The sequence below is a fragment of the Lonchura striata genome, chromosome 7 (assembly GCF_046129695.1).
Source record: "Lonchura striata isolate bLonStr1 chromosome 7, bLonStr1.mat, whole genome shotgun sequence".
Classification (NCBI taxonomy): Eukaryota; Metazoa; Chordata; class Aves; order Passeriformes; family Estrildidae; genus Lonchura; species Lonchura striata.
This window is the reverse complement of record NC_134609.1, coordinates 35,065,548-35,081,428: the sequence shown is the minus strand read 5'-3', so window position 1 is coordinate 35,081,428 and position 15,881 is coordinate 35,065,548. Positions and strand designations below refer to the sequence as shown.

The following is a 15,881-nucleotide window of genomic DNA, read 5'->3' as shown; positions in this document are numbered from 1 at the left end:
GAAATAAGTGATTAATTCTGTTGTTGCAAACTAACTTGTTGGAGGATGAATGGGGCAAGTAAGATGGATGGTATGGGTAAGATGAAGCTAGTGAAAATGCAAACAAAAAGTATGTTGTTAAACTTACTTTGTTTAACTACTCCAGCTAAATGTAATAAGATAGTTTAGTATTGTTTCAGTACACTAAAATTTCAGAAGTTATTTGATATAGTGGATTTTACAAATGCTGACTGGTCTGTCATGTCATCTTACTTGAAAACATCCCGATTTCTTAACAGTTGTGTTGTCATTGTTACACATTACAGAAACTTTGGTAAAACATACCAAAGATTAAGTAAGGAGCAGATAACCAGTCCAACCTTGAGGTGTCTGTCTTTTCGTGTGGAGTAGTTGTGCAAACAACCCACCTGTGTGCTAATTGTGGTTTTACAACACTGGCAAATGTTAGTGGGCTTTTCTGCATTAAAATAAGCCATTAAAATATTAGTATTTTTTTGTTCTGAGCATGATTTTAATTATTCATTTTAATACTGCTGCTCTTTGTAATAGACCACATGGATGTAGCTAAAACTTGAAGTATTTGCTCATTCTGTCTTGTGTGCTGATAACAGTAGCATGCAAAGTAAGGAGTGTTTGTAAAGGAGTCGGTTTATAATGTCTAATTGGTGTGATGCCTGTTCTGGCAAAGGGTGGAAAATGTGTTTTCTTGGTCACAGACAGATGCCTTGTGTTGGGTGTCAGTCTGCAGTCGCGGCTCATGGTTCATCTTTAGATGTTCCTCTTGAGTTCCTTTTGCCAAAGTTTGTGATTTGATGGCCCAGCAGGTTGCTATGTAATAGGAGTCTGTCATTCCTCTCCTTTCCAAAAAGCCTTCTCAAGAGTTTTTTCCACCCTTGACTCTTGAATGGGAAGGCTTGTCTGGTTCTGCCAGTGTGTGTAGTAGTATCCTTGTCAGTTGTTGGACCTGGGTTGATTTCTGGTTTGACTTTTCCTTTGCTGAACTCATTCTGTGGTATTTCCTCTTTGGTTTTAGATACTGTTTTTTGTATTTTCTAGTGTTTGTATTTGTTTTGTGGTGCTGGAGTGTATTTCCTAAGAGTTTGTCTCATTGCATCTACCAAAGAAGGCACAGTACCTCTGAAGGCATCTCATGGAATGCTGGACTGGGCTTGGTGGGGTTGGCCTTTGGTTTTGGGAGGGAGGCTGGGCATCTAAGTTATACTGCAGCTCTGTCAGCTGCAGTAAACTTTAAAAAAGCTGCATTTTAGAAATGTGGCATTATGTTATGTGGCTCTAACCTGGCTTCTGCTGTTGGTGGGACACCATGTGAAGTGGTGTTGTCCTTTCTGTCGAATTCAGTGTTTGATTTTATGATTGGTAATGGCTGAGGGCATCTGACCAGTGACATTTTCAAAATTTCAATAGGATATGTCCTCTTAAATTTGTATTTTCTTCAAGTAGTATTCCTAGGTTTCTTAAAGGAGGATTTGTAGTATTTTCTTCCAATAATACATGGAGTTTTGGGTTTTTTCCTAACTCTCCTAAATTTTGATAGACTCACATTTATTTACTTAGAGGGCTCGTGTTCTCACTGTGCTGCTGAGGACCAAGCCATTCATAAATTCTGTGCAGGGGAAAATAAGCAGTGCTTTCCATTGCAAATGGGTTGGACAGATATAAACAAGACTAAAAGTGATTCACACTATTATACTGTACTTTTTATACACTATTTATAGTTTTCTATACTCGTGTCTTAGTGCTCATTTCTGGTTATTCGGTGACTTGTTTAGGAAATTCATCTGTGTCATAAATACTGTATTAGGTTCTCCATGTTTATTTTGAAAGAACGTCTGAAATATTCATCACTTCTAGCAGGCAAGTGCTCATTAAATAAAGAGTCTTTGTAAGCTCACAGTATTGGATACAAGGGAAGGAATATACTTAGTTTTCCTTAAGGTTTATATTGTGTTCTTTTCCCAGTTAAGCAGACACCTCTTTAATTTTATTCCTGGTAATGGAGAATCTATATAGATGGGATTCATACTTTAAAATTAATTTGCCTGCATTTCTAAATTCACATTATGCACCCTGCTTCACTTAATGTCAGCCTTTTTTAGCACTTACTGGTGTTCTGGCTGAACTTGGGCAGTCCAGTGCACATCCTCCCAAGGATGGGAAATGCTTGCAGTCACTTCCAAGGTCATTACCACTGAGCTTGGAAGAACGGGGCAGTTGGTGTTGTCAGGGAAATCTGCACTGAGCACGTGTAGGCAGCAGTGAGAAACCTCCCCATGGTCAGGAGGCAGCTGGTGAAGCAAGATCCGCGCTCTTTCCTGGCGGCTCTGGGGAGCCAGGGCTGCCTTTGGGATGGCTGCAGGTGTTTGTTGCCCTGATGGAGATTAAAGAAATCCGAAACAACAACAAAACATAATGAAGAAGAAAGAAAGGGAGGGGAAAAACAGGGAAGAGCCTGGGAGAAATCCCAAGTGACATATGCAGTGCTGAGTGAGTTTTGTGGCTGCCTGCGCAGTCTGTGTTGTGTTTCTGCATAAACACTGCAGCGGTGATCGGGGTGCCAGCAAAGTGCCAACGGTGCCTGCTCACACTCTGTAACATCCCCTCAGCTGCAGGCAAGCCAAAAGCCAGAGATGACTTCAGGGGTGTTTATAAACATTATACTAGGAACATGAAAGTTTTATTTCCATCGAGGCTGCAAATAGCTGATTGAGCACCCTCTTAATTTTTCTTTTCCAGATATACAAAGCATAGTCTTATAAAAAAACAACTTTAGAACATAAAGTTGGCTTGGCAGACCTGCTGTTGCCCTTGTTATGATGCATTTTTAGTTTTGCAGCTTAAAGAAACTAAAATTACACTTTTTTGATCAAGGTCATACATGTGTTAACAAGGTGTAGGAAAGCAAGTGCTAAATTTCATTATAATGCTTGGAGTGAGCAAGAATTGAACTGATTTGGAACACTTATTCTAAATTATGGTGTATATTTTTAGTGCAGAATATCTGCCAAAATATTTAGCTGGATAAAATTAAATTTGAGTGCTTTTTTCCCCTTTAAACTGAGATATGAGCAAGTCAGTGGAATTGCACTGCTGTGGAATTTTATGGGGAAAGAAGGAAAAATGGTATTATACAAATTGGAAAGGATGTTGTCCAGAAAGGACTTACTTTTTTTTTTTTTTAATAGGCATTATCACCTCAGAGCATATTCCTTTGGTAAATACCAATTAAAATTGCTTTGAGTACTGGTTGAAAGTTTCTGCCTGTTTTTTGCTCACTGTCTTTTTGGTCTCTTTTTTTGATAGGTAGACCTTACTTTTGATATCAGAGCATCCTACACAAATAACTTGTATTTTTAAAAGTAAGATAATTAACTTAGCTGTTACCTGGATTTTTTTCGCCAATTTTTGAAATAAATGTTCTCATTTTCACCTTTTTCAAGCTGATTGTGCATCTGTCTAAATGGGATTCAATCTTTAATTTTTTTTTGCTTGTGGTAGACTCATGCAACCACCTATGTAAGCAGGCCTGATGGTGGTTGTGATTTAGCACAGGGCATTTGCCTGTGCAGCTTACCCAGCACTTCTACATGAATGCCCTCATGAACATACGGAGCACTTGCATGTTGTTTGTACAGTTCAGCCAGGACTACTCATGTATGTAGATGTTTTTGAATAGAGCTCTAACAAAGAAAGCCTTTGTAAGTCATCTGTAAATGATTAATCTTCCTCTATTTTCTAGTCCTTAATTTTTCCAGTTCCTGGTGGAGTTGAAGCCTGTCTCTTGTGAATTCTTTCCTGGGGCGTGCAGGGATGCTGTGCTGTCCCCTGATCCTGGGGGACTCTCTTATTCTGTGCTGCTCCCTCTCCCATCCCTCCTCTGGTGTCCCTGCGCTGCTCTTTGCCCCACAGCTCCCCAAAACTTTGAGGGAAGAAAGGCACACTGCCCTGGGGAGAAGACAGGGAGCAGCAGGGTTTTTGTTTTAACTCCTTCATTGCTGCAGCAGAGCAGGTGTGAGGATAGTGCCCCTCCTCAGGGATTGCTGGGGGCTGGGAAGTGTTGACTAAGGCCAGGCTGAACCTCATGATCACGGAGGTTTTGAAGGGGTTTGTGTGTTTTGAATCACAATTTATTTGTAGATCTTAACTCTCATGGTCTGTTTTAGTGTAGGGCCTTCCATTTCATTGAATTTAGAAATGGAGCTTCAAAAAACTAGAAAATGTGTTTGTGATCAAAAATGTCATAAAATTTTCAGTAAAAGTAGCATAGCTTTTGGAAAGGGAGGAAAATGTGCATGTGGAGATAAGGTCAGTTGTGTGGGTATATTTATTGATTGATACGTTGTTGAGATGTTCTTAATGAAGTATTGCAAAATAAACACAGGGTTTCTCTTCCAGGTGTGTTGCTTTGTTGATATTGTTTGCATTCACTACCGCATTATGAGCTTTATTCAATACTTGTACTTGCTGTATGTAATGCAGGCATTGAAATAACTGAGATGGCTCTGCCTATTCCAGTAATGTACTCAGTGTGCTGCTGGCCATACATGTATTGACAGTAATACCTAAAAAATCCTTTGAAAATGGGTGCTCCCTGTTTAGGATCTGATAGGATATTGCTAAGCAAGTTTGTATATTGCTTTTAGCAATTGATGTGGGCAAAAACCATTGAGAAGCCCTAAACGTATCTGAGTGGCAGCAGAGTCTTCACTTTTGTGGTTTGTTTTTTTTTCTTTCTGCCATGTTATACCAAGAATTTTGTTTAGTGTTACTGATTATGGCAAAGTTAATTTAACTGATACTATGACAGCAAACTTTCCCACTGGCATTAGTAGGAGCCTTGCTTTTGTAGAGACCAAGAGATCAGATTTGTACTAAAATAAGTTCTTAACTATACAATTTCAGTGGGGAGGTAAGAAGAATTCATGCTTTCTTTTTAAAATGTTAAATGTATGAAACTTAAATGATACAAAGAAAAAGGAAGATGGCATTTAAACAACTAACAATAATCCTTTTTTATTCATTTATATAAAATTAATATATAGACTATAGAAAACAAGGCTGTCCTTGTTGTCCTAACAACTTTAATATTAAGCCTTTTAGAATATTAGGATTTTTTGAAGCAGACTTACAATTGAGTGGTTTGTGTCTTGACTGAATTCCTTTCTCAGTGTTTTGTTGGTGCTGTCTGTATTGCATTGTAGTTTTATCAGTGCCCTTTAGTAAAATGGGGCTCTACATTTAATTTTTCTAAAATAAGGGGTTTGCTGGACTTGTGAATAAGAGGAAAAACTACTTTGTGTTTGTAAATGCAAAGCATTCACTTTTGTGACAGATGGTGACTGTCTGAGTTGTGCAGTCCAAACACCACTGTTGCGGTGCTGCTCCATTGCTGTTATTCCAGCATGGAAGGAAAAGCTGCTGCTACTGTAAAGCGAAGTGGAAGTTACAGTGCAAATTCTGCCTTGAGCTTTACTTAAACCATAGGTGTGCAAGCTCTCAGGCAGAAAAGGAAACACAATTTGCCAATTTTTAGGCTTTTTTTCTTCATGACAGTAAGCAAACCATAGATGAAAAATCCTGAATAGTGCTGCCTCATAGCCTACTGCCTTAAGAGATCAGCATGACTTTTTTTTTTTTTTTTAATCTGAGTTAAGCTGCTCCTGTCGCTGAGTTTTCTATTTCTAAAGAGTATTAGTTACTCCTTTTTATCTTGTGGCCCCTCATCAGCTTTAAAACCAGGCTAGAATGGTGTTGTGTGTCCTTAGCAGTTCTGGTCTGAGAGCTGCTACCAACATGTAGTAACTTTTAAAAATATAATTGGTTGTACAACAGGTGGTGGGGCACAGACCATGGTCCTAAATTAAGGAGCTGAATATCTTCCTAGTTAGATTACAGGAACTGTGGAAAGTTATGTTGTGAGTTTAACAGTTTGGATCTTTACTGCAACAAACCTGAAGAGAAATTGTCTCAGTTTGAGTCACATGTGGTAAAACCAGGAAAGATCATTATGAATACTTGTTCTTGTGCTGGGAAGTTATAAGACAGTATCCTTTTATTCAGCTTAAACATAATTTTTTAAAAATAGCTGAAAGAACTTGAAATTGAAAATTCTCATGGATGAAAAGTGCATCCAAACACCTAACAAGATGCTTAAAAAAAATTCTTGACTCTCGCTCTGTCTTGTTGCAAAAATGTGCACCATAGTTCAAGGCCAGACTTCTCCAGCCTTAAGTTAAAGTCACTGAGTCTTGTTATACTTTTGTATACTAGAACAAGGAGCCCTCTGTTATCAGCATTCTTTTCCACACAGACTGAGCAGGAGTTTGTGGCTTTTCAATTTTCTTTCTCTTTGGTAAATTGGAGAGAGTGAGTAGAGAATGAACTTGAGGCTTTCACTTCAAGATGTTTCAATCCTTTGTCATTCTTGTGGTCCTTGGAGCCCTCTCCAGCATATCAATGTCTTGCTTGAATTGGGGATGCCAGACCAGGATGCTTTATTCTGCCAGCAGGTGCAGAAGTGCCAAGTGCAGGATTGAAAGTAACCACTCTTTTCCTAATTATATTGTTATTTATGCACCCAAGAACCTAACTAACCCTTTCAGGCATAAAGTTGTACCAGGAGTTTCTATAGTTACTGTGCAGTTGATTATTGACCATGTTAATGTCCTCCTGGAAGGCACTGCTTTCCAAGGTAGAAACCTGCCTTTTGTAAATGCAGCCCCATGCCTCTTGCTGAACACAGACTCTCTCTTTAGTGTAATGAAATGGCTGGCTTGCCATCATGTCTGGTCTTTGAGTTACTTGCTGTTTCTTGTAAGTATTAATTTTCTGCTCTTTCAGATTGTTGCTGAGGAGGTTACGCGTGGCTGTGATTTGCTCCCTGAAGCCCCTCTTAGGAGCACTGTGATGATTCTCCACTGGCAGGGAAGGGCCAGGCAGCACTTCTTAGCACTGTGCTGATGGTTTCATAAATGAGTAGACCACAAGAGACATTAGCTAGGGTGGGTAAACTCAGAGACTCAATTTCTTTAATCTCTGCTTTTGAGCTAAAGCACATTAGGGGAAAGTTCTATTAGGGAATACATATTGTTGCAGATTGTATCATTTTTCTTTTCTGGCTTAATTGAGTACTGTATTTTCCAGAGCTGCCAGGGTTTCTTTGAGTGCTTGGTTTCAATGTTGATGACAAATTCTTGAGTAATTTGAAACACCAGTAAAAAACAAACCAACCCAAAACCCAAGGAAAACAAAAATGACCAGGCAAGATGCTTGTTTATATTTGCTTCAGAAAAAGTGCTGTAATGTTTGGGGTTTTTTCTTTCTTAACAAATCAACTTCTTGGATGCCTGTGTAGGAGAATGGGGTGTCTTTCCCCTGTCTTTTCTTGCTCCTGTTTGCAGCTTTTACAAGATAGACATAGGAGTTGGTGGAAACAATCATTTGAATTTGTGACTGAGAGAGCCCATTTCCAAGTAGTCATCCAATAAATACATTTCCATGGGAGCCATCATTTGAAGCCTTTACAGTCAGAATTAGTATCCTGTAGTTTTTAATTTTGTAGTAAGTGTATCCTTTGGGGTCTGAGACTTTAGATCTAAGCAGTCTCACTGAAGCTGTTGCACAAGGTGGGTGTAAGGGCTCTGCTCTGGGAGTGGTGTAGGAGAGAAAAGGAAGAGAAAGAAAGTATAAAGACTTTGAGGCCATAATGTACTAATTACTCCTGGAAAGAGACAGTAAGGAGCTTTTCTGATGGGGAGCTTGGCTGGTATTTGAAGAACATGGCAAGGAGGGCATAAGTGTAGATTAAATGGAGATGAAACTGAGAGTTAAGCTGTGGCTTGGAGAATGTTCTTTACTATTCTGGCTACAAATAGGGAAAAAAAGCAACCAACAACTAGAGCAGACTTTTCAGCTGTAGTAAGATCCAGTGTGAGATGCTACATGCTGTGATGCTCAGGTTGGTGAGTGGGTTGTTGGAAGTTGAAAGTTAGTGGGATACCTCCAGGAGAGCCTCAATGCCATAGCCCAGGTCAGGTACCTTTCTCCATATTTGCAGATCCTCTTGTTCCACAGTTTCTGTATAAACCAGCTTCTATGGTAAAACTTGTCTATATAATTTTGCCAAGTCCTGTCCTGTCCCTCAATGCCATCTGTGAACGCTGCTCTCTTGAGGAACAAAACCTCTTGTACATTCAGGCTGTGTTACATTAACAAAGGTCTCCAATCTGATTAGAGAAGATGTGCCTTAGCTGAGCCACTGTAGGAGTGTGGTACCCTGAGATACTCCTTCATGTCCACAGTTAGGCAGTGTGCTGGTATCTGCCTTATGTCTGTGCTGAGATTGATGGGGAATGTTCTCCAGCTTGCAGCCTGGCCCCTACTCTGCTGTTCTGTTTCAGGAGCCTGCTGGGACACCCTGCTCAGACTGCAGCCTTGGGCAGCAACATATGGCATGTTGCTACTGTCTGCATTATTGCAGTAGTCAGACGTGTCATGTGGTCTGAAATAGAAGTTTATCCCTAGTTCTATTACTGTATCTGCCTTTAATGAAAAAAAAAAAAATCCAAGAAGAAAATATAGCTGTATTCAGGAGGTGACCTATAACTTCCACAGCATCCCACCTTATATCTGTCTCTGTTCTAACCAGTGCATGGTTTCCTGCATAGCACTTGGCATCAAGAACTGCTTCTCCACACCTGTGCTCTGTCTCCCTGTTGTCTCTCCTATCAATGTCTTATCTCCTTATTCCCTGTATGTTGGTTCTGTCCAGTGCAGGTCCTTGATTCTACTGAATTTCTACATGTACTGGTGAGCAGACAGTAGACAGCAGGAATAAATGGCAGAAGAGTAAATTGCTACTGGTCAATTGGCTGGTGCTTTCTTGCCTTTTGGTGAGGCAATGATACCTGACTGTTGGACCATGAACCAAACACCTTGTTTGAATGTTAGATAAGTACATTTGGGGTCTTTTCCAAACAGTTTTTCTGAAACAGAGAAACGGTTTTTTGAAACATTGTAGTTTTGGATCTCTGAGGAGCTGCCAGCTCTGTCCCAGCTTGGAGGGGTATGTGGGGCTGGCTGTGTGGCTGCAGACACTGCAGCAGGATCCAGGCTTACCCGTGGCACTGTAGCTTGCAGGCACTTCTCATCCACTCATCCTTTTGTGCTAATGAATGTTGTGACCCCGGAAGAGCTGTCTTTTGGGTCATCCCAGTTTTGGCACAAGCAGGGGGTGCAGGTATTGTTTGGACTTTTGGGCACTGGGTTTGCATGGGACCTGAGCAGAATCTTACAGGGAGGGCTGATATGAGGATATGGCATTAGTTCTTGTGTTACTCATCAAGACTGGCTTGTAGAGGTATTTTATCAGTAGTTGGACAGGGCATCATCTGTTACTTCTTGTTTATGAGAGTAATTGGTCCTGGTAGTGTCCTTTAGTAGTGTGTATTGTTACCACCTGTAGAGGTTTGAAATTAAACACACAAATCAATGGCCTACTCGCTGTTCAGATGTAGAATTACCTTTGCGGTAGCTTAAGCTTTGCATTTTGATTGGGGACTGGTGAATTCTGAATTACCTCAGGGGCATCACGTGTTAAAGGAGAAGTTAATAATAAGTCTGACTTGAGAATGTCAAACGATTTTCTGTAACTGGCTGTTTGTGTGCGCTGGAAGCATTAGCTCACAGAGGAATTGTAGTGTATGTGTATATATGAGATAGTATTTGGTTGAAGTTTAATACAGCCATGGCCTCAGCAGGCTCTGTGGTTCCTGTCCTAGCAGAGACTAGCACAGAGCCTAAGCTTGAGCATGATTTGTTAGTGGCTCCTGTCTCCTGGCAGAGTAGAGCTCCCCTTCATGAGAGAGAGGAAATTACTGGTATTGATCTGCTTTATTCTTCAGCTTTTCATTGCATTTGTGTAAAAGCCCCAGAAACTGATCAGATCAGACTTCTGTGCTTACTTCCCTGAATGTTATCAGGATTGCTTGGGGTTGTTATATCCTTGTCTGTATTTTTCATTGGATTTTTTACATTCAGGTTCAAGACTTGAAGATTGATTGTTCCTAGGTTGAGGGGAAGAATCAAATGAGCTCTGTCCCTGGTAGTGTGTCTGCGTGTCTCTTTGTGGTGGGAAATATTAACTTCACATGCTAACAGACTATCTAAGTGGCCTTTTCTGTTTGTGAGGAAAAAGAAAAGGTGTCTTTTAGTACCCACTGCAGTTCAGAAATAGGAGATAAAGCAACACAGTGCTCGAAAGGCAGAGTTTGATTAAAACAATAACATCTGATTTAATGACAATATTTTGTCTTCATGTGGAAAAACAGAATATGAACTAACTAGCTCATGCCAGTGATGTGATTCATCTGGGGGTTTTTTCTTCCTCAATGTGGGCAGCTTCTAGTAATGTTAGTGGAAAATATGAAGAATATTTTTTTTAAGCAATTCCACCTTTGCTGCTGGGATCACTGGAATTCTGTATGGACACAGCACTGTACCTGTGCAATACTAGCAGATCATGAAATATCCCGAATATTTTTGAGCATAGCAGTGCTTTTTGATCAAATAAAGTATTTTATTGAGGAACAGTCCAGTTGGGAGGACTGTGATGACACTTCTGTACTGAGTTCTGTCAGTGGCTTCTGTGTTAGATCTTCTAATCTCTAATTGTGGATGAAGCCTCTTCCTTCCCTATGCCTGTTATTACTTTCAAATTACCAGACTTAAGTTACTAATTTCTTGAATGTAATGAACAATCCCTATAACCATGAACGGAATACAGAATGTTGTGTTCTGTTGAAAATGTGCAATTGATGGAGAATCAGTTTTCATCTGTTTGGTTTTATGTCCTCAGCCTCCTCATTGTCTGATTAAAGAGTTGTTAATAAAAATTCTGCATGGTTAGGGATCTTTTGGATTGGCAGAGATATTAGATGTACTTTTGCTTAAGAAAGAGCAACAATTCTACTTCTTTCTGAAATAAGAGGCAATTGAAAATCAGCTTTTGTGCAGGTGTAGAATTGTAGGGTTTTACTCTTTTATGGTGGACCCTTAAAATATTTTCTGGTACAGTGACGGAGACTTGTGTGATGCATTTACCCCTCTTGTAACACAATTGTGGAACCTCTTCAGGTTTTGTGCATCCCTTAGAAAGTGCCCACTGAACCCCTGGGTCTGGGAATCATTCACTGAAAATCCCCAGGATCCAGAAGAGCTCCAGCTCACTGACCATTAATCACGATCTGTGGGTAGTAAAAAGACATTAAATAAGGAATATTTTTGTATAGAGTATCTTTAGGCTTGGCTTAGTTGCACAGGTGCTGGACATGTTTTCACAGAACATTTTTGTGAGAAGTGTTGATGCCTCTCAGAACATCTAGGATGTGCTGTGGATTCCTGGGGTTGTGTTTTATCAGTTGCATGGTGACACTGAGCTCCAGATGGAGCTGCCTTGTTTTGTCTGGGTGTTTGTGGCAATTCCATCTTGATGGTTATAATTAATCATAAATCTATTTTGCATTTATTTTCCTGAGTTTTGTCAGAAGTCCATGATGCCCTTTGTTGGCATAAGCACAGAACCATCCCTGAGTCAACTGAATGGTTCATAATGGTGGGATTTTCTGGGCACTGCTGTGAGGTACTGTGCCTGCATAGGGTTAATTAGCCCCTCATGTTGCTGATATTTCATTTGAAAAGCAGTCCTGGTTTTCTTTTAAGTAGAGCTTAAGGTTGCAGGGGATTGAAGAACTCTTAAATGTTGCAATCAGATAAAGGAACAGCACTATCTGCTGTGATTTTAAATTACTATTTAAAGGAAATGTAATATAAATAAAATCTGAATAGCATAAGAAAAATTGGATTCCTGCCTTAATTACTGTTCTGCATAAGTTTCAGCCTTAATTAGTTTTATTTTTTCTTTGTATAACTCCTTACTTCATAATACTATCTTAAGACTTATATAGATATATATATATATTCTTTCCAGGACACAATATTCTGACTCTGTCTAGATTTTGACATTGTTTCAACCACACGAACTGTATAATATCAGTGAAGATGAAGAACATATGTAACAAAATACAGAAATGAAGTATTTGCTAAAATACAGTTTTGAATAGCTTACATGGGAGACTGTTGAGAAACCTAGGAATTTCCATCTAAACACAGAAGCTAAACAACTGCTTAAAGAGTAACTTCAAGTGAGCTGATGTAAATTGGCTTTTTATTCATTTCTGCTTAGGGTTTGTAATTATTTAAGGACTTGAAGAAAGAATGGTTGGCTTTCAGGATTAGCTAGAATGTCCAACCAAGTGGTGTATTGGTTAAGCCAGTTTGCTGGTCGATCCAAATGAATGTAATTATACCAAATTACTGCTGAACTTTGTGATATAATACTTTGGATTTAAGTCTTGCTTTTAACATGTTTTTAACTTTTTTTTAAAATCTGCTCATGCAAATGAATTAAAAATGGAATCCTTACATCTCATTCTAAATGCTGACATCCTTTATCTGACTATTCATTTCATTAGTCTCCCACCATCACACTTACCCAGTTTCCTCCTCTGCCCCTCAACAGTGGGGGAAAATAGCTGTAAATATGGATAGGGTCTTTAGCCTTCGGGTTATTTTACAACTTCCTGTTTTGTTTCTTTTCTAATGTCTGGGCCTAATTAGGATATTCCTTGTATCTGTCAAAGTAGGGTTTGTTGTAAATATGAAGCTTCTTATTTTTAATGTGCTTTGAACAGCTGTTACAACAAGGGTTTTTTATTATTGTTTTATAGGCAAATTTAGAAAACAAAGCAGTAAATGGCTGCAGACCAGAACTCATGGAATGCAGTATATGTGGTCATGGTGAAAAATACAGGGTGAAGACAAACCAAGCAGTACCCATTGAAAATGTGCAGTCTAAGGAGCAAGAGAGAATGACTGGCTTGGAAGCAGAGAAGTGGGCACATAACGAGAAGCCATCCTTTGGTGTCCACGTCAACGGCGACATCCACGGAGCTGTGACGGGCACCCAACACTTGAGACATGCTGACCACAGTGACAGAGCGGCCTCGCCCAGTCAGTTCGCTCAGCCAAAAAAATCCTTGGTGTACACCATCAAAAATGGCATAAACACCCTGCATTATTCACCACCAGAAGCAGTTGCTTCACTGAAAAATGTATCTGCAGAGGAAGGGACAGATTTGACAAGCAACTCCCACGTGCAATGGCCAAAGGGTAGCAATCTGAATAACATAGTAAGCACTCTGACAAGTGGCACTGGCTGTGTTCACCCAGAAAACCAAGGGAATGTTTTAATGAAAGAGGAAAACTGCACCTGCAGCATCTCTGAGTATTCTGATAAGTCAGTTTTGCAGACAGGTTCCAGCTTGGATGTGCAAGAAAGCGTGTGTTGTCCTCCACTGCCTGAAGGGGAGCTGCAGGCAGGGAAGGACGGCTTTAAAGTACCGAATGCAGAGACACAGCCTGAGAATTCTGCACTCCAGCCCACTTTCTTGTCCCTGATTAAAACAAGAAATTTAACTCTGGAGCAGGTTGTAGCTATTGAAGCTTTAACACAGTTGTCTGAAGCTCCTTTAGAAACAACCTCACCAGCTAAAAGTGAAAGTACTGAATATACAGGAGAAACAACTTCCAACTTGATCCACAGTTTTAAAAGGGATATCTCATCCTCCTTTACACCCTCTGCATTACAAGAAATCAAAGACACTTACTTACAGAATGAGCAACAGCTCTTTGCTGACTGTGCTCACTCGCAGAAGCAGCTCCCTAATAAGGCAGTGTTATACAATGGCCAAAGTTCAGTGTCGGAATTGTGTGATAAACCTGCCAATCTGGCTGGGGAGATGTATAAATTGCAGTTACCCTCAAGAGATGCCAAAACTTCATCTGACTTAGCATCTAATGCAGCATCGTTTTCAGGATATGATTCCAACAAAAGTTGTGCTCATGAGTCAGTCACCCTCGCAGGGTATTGCAATGCTTCATGTGATGTCCAGCATATAAGGAACAACGTGGAAGCTCCTGGTCAGTTAGAGCAAAAGCCATCGTGTAATGATTTGAAATTGGAAGGTGGTTCTTTGATTAAAGAAGGAGGAATTCACAGCCAGGATGAAGAGGATGTAGCTGCACAGCTAACTCAACTGGCAGCCCTGATTGAATCAAACCAGACGAATCCAGAGCAGAAGAACAACATAAAGGCATCACTGCTTAATCTAATATCACATGAGAGGCAGCCAAAATATAACCAAGATGTGTTGCAGAAAAAAGAATCGGTACTTTTTAGGCATAATTATAGTTCCTTACTGTTAAAGCAAAAGCAAGCAACAAATAAGAAAGGAAATGCTGTGCCATGGAAACCAAGACACAAAAAGAAGCCTCAAGAAGCGCGCTATCAACAAAATAATCAAAACCAGCTAGAGCTGTTGTCATGCCAGCATAGTGAATTGCAGGACATTTGGATATCATCAAAACTGCATAAGCTTGGTCAAACCATGCCACAGGACTCCAGGGTAGCTCCGTCTGAAAAAAAATCTCCAAGAACCAAAGTACAGAGAGCGCTCAGTCAAAATACTTTAGCATCGCAAGAAAAAACTAGATTATTTCTTCCACAAGCACAGATAAAATTCCACAGGTATTTACCTGAGGCACCACAGGAGAAAAAAAAAGACAGGTTGTTTGGCTGTGAAGTGGTGAATGAGCAAATGAGAACTGTGGGCTCCAGTGACCCACTAGGCGCTGATCCACTGAAAAATGAAGTTGTTGCACATAGCCAACACGGTGACCTGTCCTCCCGTAATCCTCTGGCTGGTTCTCAGCTGAAAACAGCATCCTTGTTGAAAAGACCAACTGAAAACCTACAGATGTTTACAGAAAAATGTAATTCTCAGGTACAGCAATCAGCAAATGTCAGTCAGGCACATCCTTTGCCACCAACTTTTAACCGGTCTAACCTGAGAGCTAATGAAATATGTAGTGAAAACAAAGCCTATGTTCAGCAGGTCAAACAACAGGTAGATGCGAAGTCCCAGGTGCTGCCTGTTCCCTGTGGTGGGGCCCAGGTACCAGGTTCTGCAGAAGCTCTCAGGAATATGGAGTGTATGGGTGAGGTGACCGTTCTGACATCAACCAGATTGGGTACTGACCACACCCAGAGCACAGGCGACTCAGGGTGTTCCCCAGCAAAAAACACGCTCAGCAGTTTCCTTGAATCACCTATGAAGTTTCTTGATACCCCTACAAAAAATTTAATAGACACACCTACCAAAAAAGGACAATCTGAATTGCCAACTTGTGACTGTGTTGGTAAGTGGCTTTGCTAACTTTTGCCTGTACATTTCAAATGGAGGTGTGCTCACGTTGCTTCCTCTAATGTGAGGAAGTGTATGTGACAGCTGTTGCACAAGAATCAGTGTTTCACCATTAGAAGACAGGAGGAAATTATTTTTCCCCTCTTTTCAAGTTTTGCATGGTGTTCTTTGGGCCTGCAGAGCATTGCAGAATTGAGTATTTTTGTACTGCAGCTGGCAGGTTTAAATTCTTTAATTTAAACCTGGAGAAAGGGCAGTTTTTCTGTTTGTTGCTCTGCCATTGCTGACTTGTGCTTTATATGCACTTACCTGCATTGTTTCAGGTCACGATTTTAATGGTCTAGAACTGGTTTGTGCCTGAGTGGGCTGGGCAGCAGTGTCCCAGTGTATTGTTCTTAGACAACCAGGAGAGCGTAGCTGGGGGTGGCCTTGCTCCTGTCACTGTTAGTCCTGATGGCCACTGTGGGATGGCCTGGATGACTCCAGGCCCAATGCTCCTGACACCTCTGGCCATGTGGGGAGAGCTCAGGGGGAGTTGAGGTG

The 15,881-nt window shown here is 40.5% G+C and overlaps 1 protein-coding gene across 3 annotated transcripts in view; it reads left to right on the top strand.

Annotated features, from left to right (window-relative positions):
• Positions 1–15,881, top strand: part of TET1 (tet methylcytosine dioxygenase 1) — a 71,629-nt gene that overhangs the window by 17,983 nt on the left and 37,765 nt on the right. For all 3 annotated transcript variants that reach the window (XM_021529063.3, XM_021529060.3, XM_077784787.1), the window contains one exon: positions 12,804–15,333. In XM_021529063.3, the coding sequence (XP_021384738.2) occupies positions 12,804–15,333 (2,530 nt within the window). The remainder of the gene's footprint in view (positions 1–12,803; positions 15,334–15,881) is intronic.